General features: G+C 38.1%; 1 protein-coding gene across 20 annotated transcripts in view; it reads right to left on the bottom strand.

The window, feature by feature from the left end:
* SCAF8 (SR-related CTD associated factor 8) overlaps positions 1 to 24,929 on the bottom strand; it is a 227,423-nt gene that overhangs the window by 177,077 nt on the left and 25,417 nt on the right. For all 20 annotated transcript variants that reach the window (XR_013416254.1, XR_013416258.1, XR_013416255.1 and 17 more), the window contains 2 exons: positions 12,250 to 12,333; positions 8,013 to 8,057 (listed from right to left, as the gene is read on the bottom strand). Coding sequence is in view for 10 of the 20 variants with exons in the window: in XM_015137097.3 (XP_014992583.2) it covers positions 8,013 to 8,057; positions 12,250 to 12,333 (129 nt within the window). In the remaining 10 variants the exon portion in view is untranslated. The remainder of the gene's footprint in view (positions 1 to 8,012; positions 8,058 to 12,249; positions 12,334 to 24,929) is intronic.

The raw sequence follows: 24,929 nt of genomic DNA, 5'->3' as shown, positions 1-24,929 counted from the left end.
TTAGAATTTGTGCTCCCGCCTGCAGGTACTAAAAGGTGATATTAATTTAAAGACAACAAAGCTAGAGTGGTAGAAACAGAATCATGTGGCTATACCTGCAAAGCACTGAATAATACTAATGGTGTGGCATGTAAGAAAGATGGCTCGATAGATTAGAAAAATTTAAATCTAACAATACCAAGTGCTGACAAAAATGGGAAGCAACACAAACCCATGCACCATGAGGAGGAATGTAAATCAGCACAATCATAGTAAAACTAATTTAGTATTATCTAGCCACGGTGAAGAAATGCATACCCTGTAACCAGCAATTCCACTCCTACAGAAATGCAAGCTGTATCAGGATACTTATAATCCTACATATGTAAATTATCCCGGCCCGCGGGATAGTCGAAGCAGGCCCTGGAGGAGGGGGTGGGAATTTGGGGAACAAGAGATACGAGAAATGGAGACAAGACAGTGCTCTGATCAAGTCTCTTTTAATGGCGGTAATGCAGTGCCTTATATACACTTGGAGGGAAAGGGGTTGGGCCAGAGGCGGAGATGATCTCATCGCAGAGGGCGTGACCAAGTAGGTATTGGTTTCTCTGGTCGAACGTCATGTTGCACCTGCGCTGTCAGGTAGTAATTTTCGCGGGCGCGGGAAAAATAGGTGAAGAAGAAGCAGGAAGAGCGCCATCTTTTATGAGGTATTAATACAGGGAGAAAAGGCAAAGATAGGGAGAAGGCGTGGGGTGGAAATGAATAGAGCTCAGGCGTTCCCAATCGTCAGCTATCATTCGCTATGGCTGGGGCGTGCAGCTCCGGACAGTAAATATTACACTGTTCACAGCAATACTGTACAGAATTGCAAAAACTAGAAAACACACACAGTGTCAACAGGAGATGTGGGCAAGCTGCTGTCTATTCACATAATGGAAAATATACAGCAACAGATAGTAATAAATACTGCTACACACAAGGATGAATCCTAGACACATGATGTTGACTAGGAGAACTGTATAAAAAGAATACATACCATAGGATTACATTTAAGAATTTAAAATACATTAAACCACTTTAAGAATTCATTTTATACAAAGTAAAACTATAATGTCAAGCAAGGATGTGACACAAAAGTCAAACTGTGGTTACCTGGGTAGGGGTAGGAAGACGTACTTGGGGCTTGTGGGCTTCAAAGTTCTACTTCTTGAAATAAGTGAGCGTTACATAGGTCTTCTCTTTATAAAAATTTGGCTGTATATATTGTTTTCTGTACTTTTCTACAGATGTACATAGAAATTTCACAATAAAAAGAAATACAGTTGTCCCTCAGTAGCCTTGGGGGACTGGTTCCAAGACCCCTGCAGATATCAAAATCCAAGGATGCTCAAGTCCCTTATATAAAATGGGCAGTATTTGCATATAACCTACGGACATCATCCCATATACTTTTAAATCAACTCTAGATTACTTTGAATACCTAATACAACGCCTACACATCGCTTCATTCACATTGTACTCAGCGTACAGGAAATTCAAGCTTTGCTTTCTGGAATTTCTTTTTTTCCCCAAATTTTGATCCCAATAGGCTGAGCCCATGAGTTGGAACCCACAGATACGGACGAGTGACTGTAATTATATAAACATTCCTGGTTTCTTAAATAAAGCAAGAAGCAAAAGTTTCTCTAATCATAATGATTAAGAATGATAAGCTTAAGATATATTTGAAACGTAAATTTAAGAAGTGTGGAACTTACGTTGATCTAAAATATCCTAGGGAAAAGGAGCTTTAATAAAAGTACATATGAAAAAGTGAGAATCTGGAAATATACTCCTTTCAAACTGTTTGTGCCCATGTACAAAAATCTTTTTGTATCCTACCTCCAAGGGTAAAGGTACACTTATGATAAAAGTCCAGTTACAGAATACTGCACCCTACATGAAAAAAGATATATATATATCTCAAGACACCAGAGGTAAGTAAATATAACAGCCATCTTTCTTTTTCTTTTATTTTTTTGAGACGGAGTCTCACTCTGTCACCCAGGCTGGAGTGCAGTGGCACGATCTCAGCTCACTGCAACCTCTGCTTCGTGGGTTCAAGCAATTCTCCTGCCTCAGCCTCCTGAGAAGATAGGATTACAGGCGTGTACTACCACGCCTGCCAACTTTTTGTATTAGTAGAGACGGGATTTCACCATTTTGGCCAGGTTGGTCTCAAACTCCTGGCCTCTCAGGTGATCTGCCCACCTTGACCTCCCAAAGTGCTGGGATTATAGGCGTGAGCCACCACGCCTAGCTCAGCCATCTTTCAATGTGGACTCAATCCTTCCTCTGGAAAAATATCAAAGACCAGAAGCATAAATGTTTGGCTTCACTGAAAAGTACATATCCACTGCAAAATATCAACCACCATAACAACCATGTACATAAAGTTACCAGATCAAGTTTCTAGAAAACAAAAAACTTTCATGATGATAATCTTTAGACAGTTTAGCACCATCTTTTCATTTATTATTTACAAAGTAAATGTAACCTGAAAATCACCACAAATAAGCCACATTTCTTGCTCTTACTAAGTATGCAGCACAGGAAATGTGAAGAAGGTAATGATAGCCAAAAACTTACAGATTAAGGCAACAGTAACTCATCTACAGACCATTTTCAGAGCCAGAAAGATGAAATTTATTTTCGACTTCACCATATCTAAGAGTAGCCACAGTACCATAGAATGTATTTCACTATAACAAAGCATCTAGATTTTTTCAGAATAAATAGTTCTGAATGATAATATTCAATCTTATTCTGAATCTAGTGGACAGATTTGTTTGTCGTATTCATGCAAAAAAGGCAGGGGATTTCATACAGACAAAAAGAGTTGGGTAAACTCTACATATTTTTGGAACAGAGCTGAGGATTTCATTTTCACATTTCAAACTAGCAAATGAGAACAGAATGGTTAGCTATGGATGGTAGAAAAGTCACTAAATCATGAGGGCTCTGGCTCAAAAAAAAATTTATTGCCTTTAGGATTCAGGACAACTAAGGTAAGTTAGTTATTTATAATGCAAATATAGGGATCTATGATGGTTAACACTGAGTGTCAACTTGACTGGACTGAAGGATACAAAGTATTGATCCTGGGTGTGTCTGTGAGGGTGCTGCCAAAGGAGAATAACATTTGAGTTAAATGTTCCCAGTGAGCTGGGGAAGGCAAACTCACCTTTAATCTGGATGGGCACCATCTAATCAGCTGCCATCAAGTATAGAGCAGGCAGAAAAATATGAAAAGGAGAGAATGGCCTAGCCTCCGAGCCTACATCTTTCTCTCGTGCTGGACGCTTCCTGCCCTCGAACACTGGACTCCAAGTTCTTCAGTTTTGAGATTCAGACTGTCCTTGCTCCTCAAGCTTACAGACAGCCTGCTGTGGGACCTTGTGATCGTGTAAGTTAATACTTAATACTTAAACTTCCCTGTGTGTATATGCATATATACATACACGCACACATATATCCTATTAGTTATATCTATACGTACCCTGTATACGTGTGTATATATACACATATCCTATTAGTTCTGTCCCTCTAGAGAACACAGCATGAAAACAGAAGTTCTAAAACGTGTCTTCTAAAGTTTCCTTATCTGTTTGTAACTCCAGCCTTTGCTGCTGCTGTCGTCCTCGTTTTGTTTTTTTTGTTTCTTGTTTGTTTGTTTTTTTTTTTTTTGGACAAGCTTTTGCTTTGTTGCCCAGGCTAGAGTGCAGTGGCACAATGATGGTTCACTACAGCCTCAACCTCCTCCTGAACTCAAGCCTCAAGCAATCTTTCCACCCCACCCACATAAGCAGCTAGGAACACGGGCACTTGCCACTTTGCCCAATTACTTTTTGTAGTTTTTAGGCTGGGACAGGGTTTTGCCGTGTTTGCCCAGGCTGGTCTCAAACGCCTGAGCTCAAGCAATCCACCAGCCTTGGCCTCTCCCAAACTGCTAGATTGCAGGCATGAGCCAGAGTGCCCAGGTGTTTCTGTCTTATAAAGCTAAGACACAATCAGCATATGAACTGATTTTTGGCAAAATCAATTAGGACAAGGTCAGAGGCCAGAGTATTCTTTAGAGTAGTTTTCTTGGCCTAAAGGAAATCATATTTACTGTTAATTTTTCATTTACCGTCATCTATTACTGCATAAATCTTTCATGACTAAAACATGGGTTCATGGATAATATATGACCAAACTGCAGCCACACTTCTCCTTTATACAATTTATGCTATATGAAGAGAATATAAAATGGTACGGCCATCTTGGAAAACAGTTTGTTAGTTTCTTATAAAATGGAGACATGTACTTACTATCCCAAAGAAATGAAACTTACACTCACACACAAAACAACTCTGGGTATACAAGTGTTCCTAGCAGCTTTATTCATAATAACCAAAAACTAGAAACAATCCAGATGAACCCCAATAAGTGAATGATTAAACTGTGGTAAATTCACACCCTGAAATACTACTCAGAAATAAAAAGGAAGGAACTGTATGTCTTTTCTGGTTACTGTAGCCTTGTAGTATAGTTTGAACTCAGGTAGCATGATGCCTCCAGCTTTGTTCTTTTTGCTTAGGATTGTCTTGACTATATAGGCCCTTTTCCTATTCCATAAAGTAGTTTTTTCTAATTCTGTGAAAAATGTCAATGGTAGTTTGTGGGAATAGCATTTAATCTATAAATTACTTTGGGCAGTATGGTCATGTTCACGGTATTGATTCTTCCCATCCATGAGGATAGAATGTTTTTCCATTTGTGTCCTCTCTGATTTCCTTGGGCAGTGGTTTGTAGATCTCCTTGAAGAGGTCCTTCACACTCCTTGTTAGCTATATTCCTAGGTATTTTATTCTCTTTGTAGCAACTGTGAATGGGAGTTCATTCATAATTTGACTCTCTGCTTGGTGCATATTGTTGATGTATAGGAATACTTGTGATTTTTGCATCCTGAGACTCTGCTGAGGTTGCTTATCAGTTTAAGGAGTTTCGGGGGCAAAACCACAATGAGATATAGTCTCATGCCAGTCAGAATGGTGATTACTTAAAAGTCAAGGAACAACCAATGCTGGTGAGGCTGTGGAGAAACAGAACACTTCTATACTCTTGGTGGGAATGCAAATTAGTTCAACCATTGTGGAAGACAGTGTGGCAATTCCTCAAGAATCTAGAACCAGAAATACCATTTGACCCAGCAATCCCATTACTTGGTATATACCCAAAGGAATAGAAATTATTCTACCATGAAGACGCATGCACACGTATGTTTACCACAGCACTATCCACAGTAGCAAAGACATGGAATCAACCCAAATGCCCATCAATGATAGACTGGATAAAGAAAATGTGGTACATATACACCATGGAATACTATGCAGACATAAAAAGGAATGAGATCATGTACTTCGCAGGGACATGGATGAAGCTGGAAGCCATCATCCTCAGCAAACTAACACAGAACAGAAAACCAAAGATCCCATGTTCTCACTCGTAAGTGGGAGTTGAACCATGAGAACGCGTGGACACAGGGAGGGGAACAAAGCACACCAGGGCCACCTGGGGGTGGGGGGCGAGGGGGGGGACAGCATTAGGACAAACAGCTAATGTATGTGGGGATTAAAACCTAGATGATGAGTTAATAGGTACAGCAAACCACCATGGCACAGGCATACCTATGTAACAAACCTACATGTTTTGCACTTGTATACCAGAACTTAAAGTAAAATTTTTAAATAAAAAAGGAAGGAACTATTTGATACATGCAACAATAGATTTCAAAAGAATTACGTGGGCAAAACCAGGCAATCTCAAAAGGTTACATTTTGTATGATTCCATTTATATAACATTTTGAAATGCAAAATAGAGAAAGAGAACAGGTTAATGACTGCCAGGCCTTAGGGATTAGGGATGGTGGGGAGGAGGAGGTGAGTCCAGTGTGACTATAGAGTATATAAAAGGGAAACACAAGGCATCCTAGTGGTGAAGAAACTGTTCTGTATCTTGACTATGGTGATGTTTGTATGAATCTATATATATGATTAAATGCATACATATACAAATGAGTGCAGGTAAGACAATTAAAATCTGAGTAAGGTTAGTGTCAATAGGTGACTGTATCATGTCCTGATTGCAGTATTTTACAATTCTACAGAACGTCACCACAGTGGGAAACTGAGCGAGGGGCACATGGGATCTCTACATGATTTATTCCTTATGATTTAATGACATGTGAATCTATAATTAGTTCAGAAGTAAAAGTTTAAATATTTATATATATATATTTTTTATATATATACACACACACACACAACTTATTTTAACCATTACACAAATCTGTTGCTGGATCTCTGATTTAAACAGGGTAGTAGCAAAGCATTTAAGTTTTTCCCCATAGACTGACTGGCTTCTTCAGAATGACTGTAATTATCTCACGATGGAATAACTTTGCTCATTCCAGGTCTTCCTAAGATTCTAACACGTTTTATTCAAAGTACCCTACCCCAAATGAAATCAGTCAACAAGCATTTATCCATAAATTCACTTTTACCTTTTAAACCTTTACAACTCAAATTGTGGCTTGTGAAGAAACATCATCTAGGAGCTGCTACAAATGCAGAATCTCAGGCATTTTTAACAAGATTCCTAGGTAAATTCCTACTTATAAAGTTTATGAGGCACAGTGTAAGACATTAAAACTTTTCGGCTGGGCACTGTGGTTCACGTCTGTAATCCCAGCACTTCTGAGAGGCCAAGAGGGATGGATCATTTGAGGTCAGGAGTTCAAGACCAGCCTGGCCAACATGGTGAAACCCCATCTCTATTAAAAATACAAAAAAAATTAGCTGGGCATGGTGGCGCATGTCTGTAATCCCAGCTACAGGGGAGGCTGAGGCAAGAGAATAGCTCGAACTCGGAAGACAGAGGTTGCAGTGAGCCGAGATCATGCTACTGCACTTCAGCCTGGATGACAGAGTGAGACTCCGTCCAAAAAACAAAACAAAACAAACAAAACAAAATCAACAACAAAACAAAACCAAAAACAAACCAGACATTAAAACTTTTAAAGAAAGATCTTTTATCAGAACAACAATCTCTGAGAAATGCTTTTAAAAGCGTAAGACCAAATAAAATGTTCCAATCACTAACATTTTTCAACTTTAAGTGAAACAAACAGCATACTTGTTATTCAACCCTTTATCTTAGCTTCAAGTTACCTAAACCACTTAATCCCCAAATATGTTTTATCGATACTACATACACACACACATTTTTTGAGACAGGGTCTCACTCTGTTCCCCAGGCTGGAGTGCAGTGGTGTGATCCCAGCTCACTACAACCTCTGCCTCCTGGGTTCAAGCAATTCTTGTGCCTCAGCCTCCCCAAGTAGCTGGGATTACAGGCATGCACCACCATGTCAGCTAATTTTTGTACTTTTAGTAAAGACAGGGTTTTGTCATCTTGGTCAGGCTGGTCTTGAACTCCTGGCCTCAAGTGATCCACCCACCTTGGCCTCCCAAAGTGCTGGGATTACAGGTGCGGGCCATTGTGCACAGCCTATCAATACCATATTTTAAATATTGAGAAAACAAGAATTTTAAAAAAGAAAAAGGAACTGAATCACATAACGGCTAACTGACTTATTCAAAGTTACCTAGCCAGTTGAATGACTGAAATCTCACTTCAAGTCCCGCACTTTCTCCCAGGTGAAGAACATAAACAAACTGCAACCTTGCTGAATCCTTAATGCCACATGACACTGATTCTCAAACTGGCTCTGCTTACATTTAGGCACATGAACATAGGCAGAATACAAACCTAAGTAAAATTATATGAAAGGCACTTTCATTTTATTTCTTAATTAGCAAATAAAATAACTGGAATCACTTTTTAACAGTCCATCAAAACAACTTAAACTTGGGTATTTGATCTAAAGGAGAAGAGTACAGGCATTAATCTATAATTATAGCACATGTATGGAAAATTATATACTTACTTTCTGAATAAACTTCTCAACACTCTGTACCACATGTTTATAGAACTAAAAGAGGAAAAAAATGAAGTATGGTTTTAAAATCAGTTTGAGGAGACTGAAATTTCCTAACCACAGGTTTTACATGTTCCAAAGGTCTATCAAAACAATTATCTTAACCAAGAATTCTGAGACATTCTTGTCACTCACCTTTATATGCAACTAGCTGTGCTATATAATTAGTAAAAGGCTTCTCTGAAGTAGATGTATGATCAGTATGTCCAAAGTGCATTACCTTACCATAGATATGAAATAATGCTATTGAAGACCTTCTGAAAGTACACTTTAACAAACAGTTGTGTTGACAGCAAAATACTTGCCATAAATACTGGTGCGTGTATGTTCTTACATTCACGAAAGGAAAAGTACAGATTTCATATAATATTATCAGTTAAATCAAGGGAAATTCAAAAAATCAAATAACTACAAGTAACATTAATAAATGTATGTAAGGTAGTTGTTTTCAACTTCATTTATCTCCTGCTTCTCCTGGAAAATGAACTACAAGAATACAAAATAAAACATAGAAATGTATAATATCCTAATGCATCAGACAAAATGAATCAGCAGAAGTGAACATGCAGATTAAAAATTAGTAATGGGCCACTATCACTTTTAAGAAAACTTAGAAGATTTAAGTTTCATAAAATATAGCACTATGAATAAACTTGAAATAAATTATAAAATTAGCATAAAGAATTGTGCGTAGGCCGGGCGCGGTGGCTCAAGCCTGTAGTCCCAGCACTTTGGGAGGCCGAGACGGGTGCATCACGAGGTTAGGAGATCGAGACCATCCTGACTAACACGGTGAAACCCCGTCTCTACTAAAAAATACAAAAAACTAGCCGGGTGAGGTGGCGGGCGCCTGTAGTCCCAGCTACTCAGGAGGCTGAGGCAGGAGAATGGCATAAATCCGGGAGGCAGAGCTTGCAGTGAGCTGAGATCCGGCCACTGCACTCCAGCCTGGGCGACAGAGCGAGACTCCGTCTCAAAAAAAAAAAAAAAAAAAAAAAGGAATTTGTGCCTAATAAATTTTAATGCCACAATAACAATACCATATTGGCGTATTATTTCTGTTTAAAGAACCTGAATTGTGCTTCTCTTTATACTTTTTTTTGTTTGTTTTGGAGACATAGTCTCACTCTGTCCCGCTGGTGTGCAGTGGCACAATCTCGGCTCACTGCAACCCCCACCTCGTGGGTTCAAGCAATTCTACCACCTCAGCCTCCCAAGTAGCTGGGACTACAGAAGCAAGCCACTATGCCTAATTTTTGTATTTTTAGTAGAGATGAGGTTTCGCCATGTTGGCCAGGCTGGTCTCCAACTCTTGACCTCAAGTGATCCGCCCACCTCGGCCTCCCAAAGTGCTGGGAGTACAGGAGTGAGCCGCTGTGCCCGGCCGTCTTTATACTTTTCTTCTCATGAATTATGGATTTTAAGGACATTCCCTTAGACTGAAGAAATATGAACATTCAACTAAACCTCAGCACTAAATCCAGTATTTATAACAAAAATAAAGGAAAACATCATGAACTCATATTCACCAAATCAAAACCTACAAGTTTAAGTTTGGCTAAAGTTACTTACAATCAAGTAAGTTTACTCAATGGTTTAAGTTACTTAAGTAAAAAAGCTAAAACAACTACTTAAAGTTATTAGGCTCTTTACAGGCCCCTGAACATTTAAAAATCAATATGCAAAATATTAAATAACTACACATTGAAGGAACAATTCTTCTGGAAGACATCTTGACAGTGTTCTTTGCTTCTAGTTACTATACACAATTAGAAAATTGCTTCCTAAATCTTAACTGAAAGTTTATTAATTCTCATAGGCCTTCTTCCACAGTAGGTTTTCTGGGAGGTTTTGTAGACAGTGCAATGTTAACCATCACTCATTAATCATTTCTATATAAAAAACAATGACTTACTTCAATATGAAACACAGTATCATTTAAATCTGATTAATAAAATGCAGTGTTTTCTATATATATATATACACACACACACAAAATGCAATTTAAAGAAAGTAGTGAAAAACAGCTGGTCTAGACTCTTCAAAAATGTCAAGTCACAAAAAAAACGGCTGGGTGACAGGACAAATAAGTATAATGTGTGATCTTGACTGGATTCTGAAAGAGCAAGGTTGATGGGAACAGCTACTAGTCAACAATGCAACAACATTAAAATGTAACGATGAACTGTATATTAGATAATTATATCAAAGTGAAATTTTTTGCATGTGATTGGTGTATTATGGTCCCCTAGCAAAATGTCTTTATTCTCAGGAGTTTCAAACTCAAGTATGTATCAAGGATTGTTATTACGAATGAAGTTTGAAACTAACTTCCACGTGTAGCAAAATGTTAACAATCAGCAAATCAAAGGGAAGAATATGTCCTGCTCACCATAATAATTTGCAACTTACATTTAAATTTTTTCAAAATTCAAAACATTAAAAACAATAAGTCAAAACAGTAAAATATATCATAATAATAAAGATTAGACTCTTTAAAAAACATTACTTCTTTAAAAAAAAAAAAAAAAACTAAGAGCCAAGATCTCACTATGTTGCCCAGGCTGGCCTCAAATTCCTGGGTTCAAGCGATCATCCTGCCTCAGCCTACCCAGTAGCTAGGACTAACAATGTGTGCCACTGTGTCCAGAGTTAGACTCTTGACTGACAGAATTCTGGATTAAAATTCTAGCTATAGTTACTCCTACTACTGCAAATTACTTAATTTCTCTCAGACCCGTCTGACATCTGAAAATAGAAAACACTGTTTGCACCTATGCCTCATTAACTCTATTAAGAAAGTACTCTGCTCAACAAGCTATGAAAAGTGCATCAATTACTAATTGTCACAGAAAAAAATACACGTTTGCATAGTTTCAAATGATCATGACCATAAAAATCAGACAATGTAGAATAAAGTATAAGACAATAACATTAATCCATAGTAAGCCTATCAAATACTCTAAAAAATCATGTCTTTGAAAGATTTTCTGGCTTCAACGTGCTTATAGCTACTGTCATTCTCTCTCATTTCCTGTCACGTAAGTACATGGATTTTAACTATAGATGTAAGATACTAACAAGTCTGAAAACTAAGCTTTAGCCACTAGAAAACCGCAAAATCAACTAATGATCTGAATTTTCTCCCACTAGTAATTACTAGTAAATGGAAATTTGTTAAATCTACCACATTGTTGTTATTTAAAAGATAATTTAAATAGTTGGTGCTTTTGGTTACAGTTAATATTTTAATTCAGGGCAGGAAAACATACCACTGAATATTCATAGGTTAGTATCTACTTAATTAGAAATAAGTACTCATTTATTCTCAATTTTAAGAGGCCTACTAATTCAGGGAATCTCAGCCCCGGGCACAAGAACTTCTTGGGGAAAAATCTATGGCTGAGCTTGAAAAGACCCTTCTGCCAAAAAGTTCCTATAAAATTGTGTGCATACGTGTATTTCTCTAGAGAGGATCCAACCTTCTCCTAAGATTTTCAGAAGTATTCATGAGTTAACATAGGTTCAAAACCTACTTTATGAGAGCAAAGGTTAAATGTCTATGGCCATTTCCCACAGTTCAAATCCCTGATACAAAGAGTCACAATTGTTTTCCTTAATGGCCTAACTTCAAATCTATAATATTAATAGAATCAACAAGAAAAAATGAATATATCAATATATAGAAACCTTTTACCACTCAAATTTCAAGGTTCTGTCAAGTCAGTGTGGCAAAAGACACTGTTAAACACATTCTCCATAATGTGGATATATGCAAAATATTATCTGTCTAAGAAAGGTGAGGAAAAATGACTGCTTCAAAAAATTTATGGAAGAATGCTTAAGGAAGAACATTTATCGAAATGTTAAATGTTCGGGAGGCTGAGGCAACAGGATCACTTCAGTCCAGGAGGTCGAGGCCACAGTGAGCTATGATCGTGGCACTGCAGTCCAGCCTGGGTGACAGAATAAGACACTGTCTCTTAAAAAGCGTAATAATAAACATTAAATGTTTATCTCTAGGTGGGAAAGTCTACAGGTGACAGATTTTCTGTGTTTTTCCACAATTAACACGTGTTAACTCTGTAAAGTGAAAGAGAACATACAATCCATAAAAATTATCCCCCATCAAACTATTAATATAGTTTTTTCTTTTGAAAATAGAAGAGTCAAATTTATTACTCACCTTAATAGCTTTGATGGCGGCCTTAGTAATTTGGGTCATTTTTGCTTTCGAAATGGGTGGTTTATAGTCATTCAGGGAATACAGCTGATGAAAAAAGAACAAATTTACATACAGCAAAACTCTCCAAGCAATTACATGAAACTACCAAACATGTTCATTTTTATATTCTCAATGAAACCAACTTACTGCTTTTCTTTTACAAATCAAGCTCAACATCATTACCCATCAGGCAAATGCAAATCAAAACTATAATGAGCTACCACTTCACACTTACTTGCTTATAATCAAAAAGACAGTAACAAGTGTAAGCAAGGATGTGGAGAAACTGGAACCCTCATACAATACTGGTGGGAATATAAAATGTTGCAGCAGCTTTGGAAAACAGCTTGATAGTTCCTCAAAAGATTAAACACAGTCAACATATAACCCAGCCAATTCCACTTCTAGGTATGTACCCAAGAGAACTGAGAACATGTATTCACAAAGAACTTGTACATGATACTTTTTACCATCTGAGGGTTGAGAAAGAAAGAAAAAAAAAACCTGTACACATGTGGTCATTGTAGCCTTATTCATATAAAATTCATTTAAAATTCATTAAAAAGCAGACATCCAAGTATCTGTCAGTTAATGAGTAAACAAATGTATCTATTCAAAGAAATATGAGCCATAAAAAGAAAAAAAAAGTACTGATACATGTTACAACCTGAATAAACCTTGAAAACATTATGCTAAACTGAAGAAGCCAGGTGAAAAAGGCAACATGTATATAATTCCATTTATACGTAATATCCAGAAAGGGCAAATCTATTGGTGGTTGTCTAGGGCTGAAAGAGTTGGAGATAAATGAGGAATCACTGCTGATGAGTGTTTCTTGTTGGGATGATAAAAATGGTTTAAAATGGAATGTGACGATGGTTGCACAGAATCACTGAATTGTATACTTTAAGTTGACTGATTTTATGGTATGCACCTCAATAAAACTTTTTAAAAATCAAGGGCTCCGGCTGGGCAAGGTGGCTCATGCCTGTAATTCCAGCACTTTGGGAGGCCTAGGCAGGTAGATCACCTGAGATCAGGAGTTCAAGACCAGCCTGGACAACATGGTGAAACTCTGTCGCTACTAAAAATACAAAACTTAGCTTGACGTGGTGGCAGGCACCTGTAATTCCAGCTACTCGGGAGGCTGAGGCAGGAGAACTGCTTGAACCCAAGAGGCGGAGGCTGTAGTGAGCAAAGATTGCGCCACTGCACTTCAGCCTGGGAGCCTCCAGAGAGAGACTCCATCTCAAAAAGAAAAAACAAAAAAAGGGCTCTAATGTTTAACAATAATCACACCCCATCTGCCAATTGATTGATTGATTGATTGAGACAGGGTCTCACTGTGCCACCCAGGCTGGAGTTCAAGGGCATGATCACGGCTCACTGCAGCCTCTACCTCCTGGGTTCAAACTATACTCCCACCTCAGCCTCCCAAGTAGCTGGGACTATAAGTGCGTGCCACCACACAGGCTAATTTTTGTATGTTTTGTAGACGTGGGGTTTCACCATGTCGTCTGGGCTGGTCTTGAACTCCTGGGCTCAAGCAATCTGCCTACTTCGGCCTCTCAAAGTGGTGAGGTTACAAGCATGAGCCACAGTGCCTGGGCTACCTCCAAATCTTTGTTTTGAAATTTCTCATATAAGCAAAGGGAAAGAATCCTACTCAGAGTGAGGAAATTAGGCAACAGACAACTAAGCTTAAATGAATACTGATTAAAACTTCTATTGTATGCATAGATGCTGATTTTTAAGTATAATACTGTAAGATATTAATTAGAAGTTTGGAAACTAAACTTTGGCCATGTTGGCTAGGCTGGTCTCAAACTCCTGGGCTCAAGTGATCCGCCTGCCTTGGTTTCCCAAAGTGCTGGGATTACAGGCGTGAGCCACTGCGCCTGGCTTACTTATATGTGGATTTTTCCAATAAACATTAGAAAATTTTTGAGAGATTTTTGACAATTTAAAAATACATGCAGAGGAACTGTGTAGCCTAGCAATATTGAAAAAACAAAAAAGGCATGTCATGAATGCATAAAATATATGCAGATACTAGTTTATTTTAGTTTAACATTTACTACCATAACATACATAGCATCATTCACAGGAGAGAGAAACATAAACAATGTTAAAGATGTAATATTAATCATAACCGCAAAAACCTCTAGTATAATAATTTCACAGCCACCTTCTGTTGCTATTGCAGTGAGCTCAAGTGTGAGTATCCACTTAAAATGCCATGTGATGTTAACCATTTCTGCATGAGCAGTTCATCTCTCTAATAAATTGCTATCATAGTAAAAAATTGTATCTTGCAGTTCTTGAAGATTTTTCATTGTGTTTCGTGCAATAACATAAACCTTGAATACCAGCACAGACCCATGGGAAGTGGCACTAGTGATGCTGAAAGCGTTCTCAAGAAGCAAAGTTATGACATTAAAAGAAAAGCGCTGACTTGCTTGATATGTACAGTAGGTTGAGGTCTTCAGCTGCAGTTGCCCACCTTTTCAAGATAAATGAATCTGGCATATGAGGACCATTGTCAAAAAAGAAAAGGAAATTCGTGAAGCGTCACTGCAGCTATCCCAAAAGGCCAAAAACCTCGAACATTTTGTGAAATACCTTTTTATTTTGTATTGAAAATGCAGCCTCTGTGTGGGTACAGAATTGTTATAAGAAAGGCATACCTACAGACTCTAATATGATTAAAGAAAAGCTAAGTCATTATATGATACCTTAAAGCAAAAGGGAGGTGACAGATCTAAAGCTGGAGAATTTAATGCCAGCAAAGCATCGTCTGATCATTTTAGAAAGAGGTATGGCTTTAAAAATGTCAAGATACCAGAAGGTCAAGCATGGTGGCTCATGCCTATAATCCCAGCACTTTGGGAGGCCAAGGCCGGCAGCTCACTTAATTCCAGGAGTTCAGGACCAGCCTGGGCAACATGGCAAGACCCCGTTTCTCTAAAACATACCAAAAAAAATTAGACAGGTGTGGTGGCCTGCGCCTATAGTCCCAACTATCGGCTGAGGTGTGAGGATCAGTTGAGCCCAGGAGGCAGAGGTTGCAGTGAGCTATATCTGTGCCACCGCACTCCAGCCTGGGTGACACAGTGAGACTCCCATCTCAAAAAAAAAAAAAAAAAAAAAAAAGAGACATAACAGAAGAAGCAGCTTCTGCCAAACAAGAGGCAACACATGATTTCCCAGATATCATTAAGAATTTAAGAATATCATTGAGGAGAATGAGTATCTTCCTGAACAGGTTTTTGCAGATGAAAGTAATTTATTCTGGAAAAAAAAAAAAAAAAACACACACACACAAAGAACAATTATTGGTAAGGAAGAAAGGCAAACACCAGGATTTAAAGCAGGAAAGTATAGGCTAACTCTACTATTTTGTGCAAATGCAGTCAGGCTTATAATCAGGACTGCCCTTTCTATAAAGCTGCTAACCTGAGCCTTGATAGGAAAAGATAGAAGACATTGGCTGGCTACCAGTCTTTTGGTTATACAGAAGGAAGGCCTGGGCAAGAAGAACACTTTTTCTGGACTGGTTCCATCAATGCTTTGTCCCTGAAGTCAGGAAGTACCCTGCCAGTAAGGGACTGCCTTTTAAAATTCTTCTCATACTGGACAATGCCCCTGGCCACCCAGAACTCCATGAAGGCGTCAAAGTAGTCTATGTGTCCCCAAACGAGACGTCTCTAATTCAGCCTCTAGATGAGGGGGTCATAAGGACCAAAGGCTCATTATACACTGTAGTCTACAAAAGAGATCATCAATGCTGTGGAACAGAACCCCAACAGACCATCATAGAAGTCTGGAAGTATTACACCACTGAAAATGCCACCACCGCCACAAAAAAAGCTGTGAAAGCCGTGAAGCACAAAACAATAAATTCCTGCTGGGCAAAACTGTGTCCAGATGTTGCACATGACTTCATAGGATTTATAACAGAACCAATGAAGGAGTCATAAAATTGTGGATATAGCAAAAAAAAAGGGGGGGGGGGCGCTGGAGGGAGGTGAAGGGTTTCAGGATACGAATCTTGGAGAAATTCAAGAGCTAATGGACACCACATCAGAGGAATTAACAGAAGACAACTTGATGAAGAAGAGTGCTTCCAAACCAGTGCCAGACGGTCAGGAAGAAGCAGAAGAAGCAGTGCCAGAAAACAAATCTACTTTAGACAATCTGGCAGAAGGGTTACAATTATTCAAGACTGCTTTTGATTTATTTTTAGAACACAAACCCTATGACACAGGTACTAAAATTAAAGCCAACAGTGGAAGAAGAATTGGTGCCATGCTTAGAAACATTTTTAGAGAAATGAAAAAGCAAAAAAGTTGGACAGAAATTATGATTTCTGTAAAGTTACACTGAGTGTATCTGCCTCTCCTGCCTACCCTTCCATCTCCTCCACATCTTCTGCCTCTGCCACCCGTGAGACAGCAAGACCAATCACTCCTCTTTCCCTTCCTCAACATGAAGACAACAAGCGTAAAGATTTTTATGATGATCTACTTCTACTTAATGAATAGTAAATATACTTCCTCTTCCTGATAATTTTCTTAGTAACATTTTCTTTTCTCTTACTTTAAGAATACAGTATATAACATATATAACATATAAAAATATGTGTTAACTCTTTATGTTATTGGTGAGGTTTCTGGTCAACAGTATGCTATTATTAGTTGGGGAAGAGTCAAAAGTTACATGATTTTCAGCTACACAGGGGGTTGGTGCCCCTAAACCTCCCATTGTTCAAGGGTCAACTGTACATACGCTTCCAACTAACTATTTCTCCAGAGTCTCTAAAATCTAATTTGTTAAATCTGATCATCAGAAAACATCATTTCATCTAATTCTTCACTGAATGCCTTTACTAAAATTTAATATTAAGTTCTCAACTTTAAAGGTTGATAAAAATTTCTAATAGAACAGTGTCTTTTACTGATCTTATTAAATAATTAACCTACTTAAATTCAGAAATTAGAGAGTGATTCAGTTAGCTTGGTGCTTACTTTTTATCAAAGATGTGTGATTTAACAAGTTTCCTGCTTCTTTCCTTGGCTTCTAGGGATCTTGCCGATATGTTTATTCTACCATCTGAACACACATTTCAAATGTCTACTGACATCTATTTCTCTGCTGTATTTAACTAGTTCCGTTGGATACAAAAATAAACTGTTTTCTATTGTGTTTAATTTTGTTAACGAAGCTGTTTCACGATTCTTTATAAATCGGTTGGAATATAAGTTTACTCAACATTTACTGAACTAATGTGAACCCAGCAACATGACTTCAGAAGCACTCTGCCATCACATAGTTTCCAAGTAAATATGTCCAAAATTTAGGTGTTCTATACAGTTCACTACTGCTCAATCCCAAGCAACAAATTTAATCCTCAAAAAGACCTCCATCTGACAGTGCTGGTGGTATAGTGGTAAGCACAGCTGCCTTCCAAGGACCTCCATCAAAGACCATTTGTTGAGAATTTTATGAATGACACTGTAACAATCAGTACTTTAGAAAAAGAATATGATGATGATGCTGGCCCATTAGAAGCTTTTCATAAATCTCCTTAAATAATGTACATAAACAGACTATATTTAATTTAACTTCCTTACATCTACAAGACATGACTGCCTGGTACACAGCAAGCATTCAATAATAAACCTTCATTATCCAACTGATAATTTATTAATATTGCTATAACACACTGCTATTAGGAACTACAAAGCTTCATTCCAATTCTCATTCTAATCAGATAATGTTAACCTGCCTCCAAGAATTGGGAATGTTATTCTCTTCATATTCTCAAAATCTGATCCAGGATAGAAAATCATGGTTTTACACTGAAAAATGCTGAAAAAGAATGAAAGTTGATTCTGGGACCTTTCTTTTCCTTTGCCTGCTGATTCCACCTCTATGCTTGGGTGAGAAGACCATGGCTACATGCCCTGTTGGCTTGTGCTCTCCAGCTACCCAGTGTTCTCTATAGGTTTCCATCTTACCAGTCTACTTCTTGGGATCTGGCTCCCTGCTCCCATGTTTTTCAAAGTCTTAAGTGGCTGCTGATCCCTGTTAGTTTGTTCCATCAAATTATACCTTTTCTAGGGCTACTGGTGCCTGCTGTGCTATTACTCTCTCTGAACTCTGCTTCCTAAACGACAAGTTTATTCCCCACCTATGCCATGTTCTAATATTATCTAATGTCAAATGACCAAACCCTCTACTTGTGCAAATTCTCTATGCTCATCTGACCTCAGGGATTGAAATAACTTACCAGTCTTCACCTGTCCCTTCCTTTGGCCACTCAAGACTTATCATTTCAATGAAAATATACTAAACAACAGAGCGAGGCTCTGTCTCAAAAAAAAAGGAAAAGAAAACACACTAAAGAAGAGCCTTGGTTTTCAGTCTAATTCATTATTTATGTTTCAACTCCCAACATGTACATTAAAGAACGTTCCTTAAACTTGTAAAATTTTAAGTTTCTATACTACCACTTGTAGGCACCACAGTAAATGCGTATTTTTAATCTGAAGACTTATATAAGTCAAATCAACTTCTAATTCCTCAAGGTTTGAGGAATCTTTTACCTAAACTGAGACAGCTACTCCATCACAAAACTTATCTCTAATCAAGATCTTAAAAGCACTCATCAATTAGGTCCAGCATCAGCAAACTTTTTCTGCAAAGGGCCAGATAGTAACCACTTTAGCCTCTGCAGGTCATACTGTGTCTATTACAATTCCTCGGCTTGGCCCTTTGTAACAGGAAAACAGCCATAAACAATTTATATATGAATCAGCACAGTGTGTTCCAACAGAACTTACAAAACCAGGCCAACCCCTGGATTCGGGGAGCATTCTCCATCCTACAGATGTGGTTTTTTTTTTTTTTTTTTTTTTTTTCCCTTTTCTGATAAACACTGCAATCTCACACCCCCGGAGAATATATCTATGTCCTCCCCTCCTCTATGCATTAAATGAAACTCATTACCCAAAACCCAAAATTTAACAAAATGCTGTACCTTCATGCTTGTTATTTTAAGTAAATGTCTTCACTTCAAAAATTTTTGTGCCTTTCCCAATTTTAGCAATATTAAATGAATTCTACCATGACCTTAAAGGGCCCAACTAACAGCTTATTATCAGTTATATCCCAGAGAACCATCAACAATTTGCTCGTGTACAAAGTTGCTGGTTCTATGGTCAAAGGAATTAACCTTAAGAGTAAACCTAAAATAACTAAATGTAATCAATCCAGTCCATCTTTCTTAACAATGGTCCTTTAAGCCCTTGAGAGTACTGATGAGAATCCCCCAAATCTCCAAAGAAATCAGAAACTTCATAAAAGTTTCTGCAGCCAAGACAATCTTGATACTTTGAATTCAAGACAGCATGTGAACCAGATATTTCCCTTTTCTTCCTCTTATTGGGAGGATAATAAAGAACTCAAGAAAGAAAAAGGTATAAAAATTCACAATGAAAAGCAGAATGAGGAGGGGAGAACAATCAGCAGAGATGTCACAAACTTCCAGAAAATGGAAATGTGATAAAAAGATTGGTAAATGATAACATAAGAAGGAAACCATAAGCTATAATACACATAAGAAAATATAACCAAGGAGGAAAATACTTTGTCATGGAGAATTCCAAAGTCTCACCACTCCAAATCAAGGTATTAGAGGGCAGGAATGACACAAGCGAACTAGTACATCATCTGCTGCTGCACAAAATCAATAAATAATGTCTAAAACTGACCACCCCAGAAACAGCATTATAAAATTATTATTTTGTGATATGAAGGTAACCACCAGAACTAAAATGTTAAGAATTAAAACTACACTACAGATACTTTAACTGTCAAATAAAATCCCTTATTTTATAATCAGAAATAATATGGCTATATTTATAAGTGACAGTAACGTAACTTCCAAAGCCTCAAGGTGAAATATTTGTATTATAAATAAAAATGTAGCTCACAAAAAATCTTAAAAGGAAATACTACAAAATGATAATCGGTTTTGTTAGAATAACTTTGGTAGGCAGAATTCTAAGATGGCCCCCAAGACTTCTACCCTGTACACGCCCTATATAATCCCCTCTATATAATGACCATCCTTCAGTGTGGGTGGGACCTAGGAACACGACCGGACAGTCACTCCTATGGTAACTATTGTAGTAGACCACAGATGGGACCAATGGCTACTAGGACATGAGGGTAGCCCCTAGAAACTGAGAGTAACCCCTAGCCCACAACCAGTAAAACAAAAAAGAGACCTCAGTCCTACAACCATAAGGACTTCAATTTAGCCAAAAGCCTGAATGAATTTGGAAGAAGGCCCGAAGTTTCAAATGGGAGCCCAGCCCTGGATAACACGTCCATCATCCAAGTGAGATCATTAGCAAAAGACCTGGCTAATCAATGCCTAGATCCTAACCTGTGGAAATTATGAAACAAATATATGCTGTTTCTAGCCACAAGCTAAGTTTGCGACAATTTGTTACACAGCAATAGAAAACTAATACAGTAGAAAAAATATGTGAATGCTTTTTTAAAATTTTCTAATATGTGTATAAACTTGAAAGTTTTCATATTTTTGTGAAACTTTTTATTAATAATTCATAGTAGAAATTAAATTTTAAAACAATATTTCTCGGGTTTTTCCTAAGTTTACAAGTGAAAATAAAAATTCAGTATTTTGCATATAGGAGTAAAAAGTAAATAACAGATTTGTTTCACTAATAAACTGATTTCGCTGATAAAATGGGACCAAAGAATGGAAACTGTAGAAATAACAGCAGCAAATTCCATATTAACAAAAGCATGTTCTAAAACAATATGACAAATAGTGACTTTTATAGTCCCTTAAAATAAAAACTCCTTTCCAAACTTTTTTTTCCTAAGGTTTTCAAATTTATTTATAAAAAATATTGAATATAAAACTTTAAATATAAGCTTTGGTTAACTTTTGATATAGCAATATTCCTGAGTGATCAGAATTTTTAAAGATAAAGAGCAAAGGCCAAAAGGAGATGTTACAGACATACTGAGGGAATCCTCCCAGATCAGGTTTTTGATAAAGGCAAAGCTCCTCCCTTTTATTCTAAAAAAAGGGCCAGTCTGAAAACTTCCAAAGTGGTTGTTTGTTTGTTTGTAGAAGCAGTTTTTCTCTATTGCCCAGGCTGGAGTATGGAGTGCACTGGCGCAATCTCAACTCCCTGTAACCTGTAACCTCCACCTCCAGGGTTCAAGCAATTCTCCTGCCTCAGCCTCACAAGCAGCTGGGATTACGGGTGCCCACCACCATGCCCAGCAAATTTTTGTATTTTTAGTAGAGATGGGGTTTCACCATGTTGCCCAGGCGGTCTCAAACTCCCAACCTCAGGTGATCTGCCTCCCTCAGCCTCCCAACAAAGTGTTTCAAAAGCATCTTTGGAAAAAACAGAACACACGTAACTGCAAACAAAGCACATAAAATCTGAAATGTTACAACTAATAACCCACTATCAAATGTAAGAAATAATCTTTTAAGAAAAATGCTTAGAGCCAAGCACAATGGCTCACACCTATAAATTCCAAAACCACTCTGGGAGGCAAAGGTGAGAGGATCGCTTGAGGCCAGGAGTTCAAGACCAGCCTGCACAGCACAGTAAGACGCTGTCTCTATAAATATCAAAAAAAAAAAAAAAATCAATGGGACATGTGGGTGCATGCCTGTAGTCCCAGCTACCTGGGAGGCTAAGGCAGGAGGATCATTAGAGCCCAAGAGTCCAAGGATGCAGTGAGGCTTTATCATGCCACTGCACTCCAGCCTGGGTGACAGAGCAAGACGGTCTCTAAAAAAATTTTTAATAAATAAATTCTTAGAACTTTTTTGTGGTATAAAATATTTTAATATGAAAAAATTGGAAAATACAAAAAAACATGAAGAAAACATGTAAACCATCTATAATCCCACAATTCATTACTCATTCAAAATACGTTCATGAGCACTAGGCCTCTGTCATGAAACTTAGTCTGCTTTTAGAGATAGACAATATTCTAATAAACTAATAGACACAGCAGAGTGTAGTTAAGTATACAATAAAGATAATGTGGTGAAGAGTGTGAGATACCGTATGTATTTCTCAGAATTTCAAATCCAGAACTTTAAAAAAAAAAAAAAGTATAAGACATTACAAAGGGAAGTGATGTTTATTTTCCTAAAATTGTAAGCCTGAAATACGCAAACATCTGTCTAGCAAGATTAAATCTATCTAATCTTTGTAAAGGAGAAAAAAGAAATCCTCTAGCTAATTAATAAAAAAAAGAAAAGAAAAGAAAATGAGCCAGAATTTTATTTTATTTATTCAGAGACAGAGTCTTGCTCTGTTGCCCAGGTTGGAGTGTGGTGGCACCATCTTGGCTCACTGCAGTCTCCACCAGCCGGGTTAAAGTGATTTTCTCACCTCAGCCTCCCAAGTAGCTGGGATTACAGGCATGCACCAACACATATGGCTAGTTTTTTAAATTTTTGGTAAAGACTGGTTTTTCGCCATGTTGGCCAGGTTGAACTCCTGACTTGAAGTGATCTGCCCACATCAGCCTCCCAAAGTACTGGGATTACAGGCGTGAGCCACTATGCCCAGCCCAGAATCTGATTTTCTGAAGTGCTTATAAATTTATTATGATGGCCAGGCGTGGTGGCTCGCGCCTGTAATCTCAACATTCTGGGAGGCTGAGGAGAGCAGATCACAAGTTCAGGAGATCAAGACCACTCTGGCTAACATGGTGAAACCCCATCTCTACTAAAAAACTCAAAAAAATTAGCCAGGCGTGGTGGCGGGCGCCTGTAGTTCCAGCTACTCGGGAGGCTGAGGCAGGAGAATGGCGTGAACCTGGGAGACGGAGCCTGCAGTGAGCCAAGATCACGCCACTTCACTCTAGCCTGTGCAACAGAGCGAAGACTCCGTCTCAAAAAAAAAAAAAAAAAAAAAAAAAAAATTATGACATCTGGAGATTTTAATATCCAGATGTCATATTAGTATGAATAAAAATACTTTTTAAAAGATTATGATGACAAATCCAAATGCTCATATGCTTTCAAATTATCTTTATGGGCTACAACTGTTTTCACATAAATAATTAACATTTGTATTATTAAGCAGGATATGCCATTTTTCAAGCATGGCAACTGTCTAGGATTAACATTACAGTTTTGAATACTGTTAAAAAAGAAGAGATCTATTTTTGAAACTAAGTTAGTTTAAAACTACTTTGAAACAAAGAAAAATTGTAATCAACTCTCCCCAAAACCAAAAACTCATCTGAGTAAGTCCTTTAACTCAACACACAAATGGGCATGTCCTTTCTAAACCCTTGGAATAGAGGGAACTAAAAAATCCTCTAAAAAAGGTATATAGGCTTTACAGTGCCAGCCAAGACAGAGTAAACCAAACTACAAGGCCTTGCTTTCTCACTGATGACAACTCAAAATCCCCACCTCAAGACAAAAAGCAACTACCTGAGTAATCTGGAAGCAAAACAGCAGGCAAACTGGAAACCAGAGTCAAACCTAAAAAATGACCAGTGAAAGCTAAGGTGGCGGGGTGGGTGGCTGTGTGTGGGAGCTGAGGTAATTTCATAGTGTTTGGTATGATCTATGATCTCCCAGCTTTAATCTCAGTGCTAGAACACAGAAAAGTGCAGCCAACACTAGTGGGAAAAACCTAGGAGAAACCCCATTCAGCCAGAACACTAGGAAAAACGACTCCTCCATGCTGTAGAGGAGGAGGAGGGAAGGAAAAAACAAAAATGTTTCCCCTTCTTCCTTTTTACTTCTGGCCTTGCCAAGGGTTTGAGGGCAGACTCTGTTACCACACTAGCACCTAAAATCTCGAGAAGATCCATCTGTAGCTAATGGAAGAGGAAACGGGTCTCTATTATCCAAAAAAGGGTGAGAGTTCCTATTTTTCTTTTTCACTACTTCACTCTGAAGGCTGAGCTTGGAAAGAAACATGACTTTTTGGCCAGAGAAACAGGGAAAAAAGAACACTGGCATCTGGAGAACGGATGGGAATCCTAGAAAGAGACAGAGAAGAGGATCCCCTAATTTTGTGTATGAACTACATTCTGGCCTCATCTTAGAATTATGCCTGCATGAAACAGACCCAAAGAAGCACAGCTCTTTGAACTACAATCCACAGAAACCACTGCCCAATTCCTAAACTAACTGGAGTGGAAAGTATGCTGTGCACACCTGAAGAGAAGAAATGCTTTGAGAACTGAACTGACACTGGAACCACCACAAAATGGCAAGACAGAACTCGCATCCTGAAGTTAACCAAACTGACTGCCTGATAAACTAAAATCAACATCCTTCAGAGGATTCTGATGAAATCTTACAACATAATATTAAAAATGTCGCCAGCATATAAATGAAACTTGGCAGGGCACAGTGGCTCACACCTGTATGCACGGCACTTTGGGAGGCCAAGGCAGGCGGATTGCTTGAGACCACGATTACAAGACCAGCCTGGGTAACATGGTGAAATCCTGTCTTTACCAAAAATACGAAAACTTAGCTGGGAGTGGTGGCACACACCTGTGGTCCTAGCTACTGAGGAGGCTGAGGTGGGAGAATC

The sequence above is a fragment of the Macaca mulatta genome, chromosome 4 (assembly GCF_049350105.2).
Source record: "Macaca mulatta isolate MMU2019108-1 chromosome 4, T2T-MMU8v2.0, whole genome shotgun sequence".
Lineage (NCBI taxonomy): Eukaryota > Metazoa > Chordata > Mammalia > Primates > Cercopithecidae > Macaca > Macaca mulatta.
The sequence above is the reverse complement of the archived record's forward strand: the minus strand, read 5'-3'. Positions and strand labels throughout refer to the sequence as shown.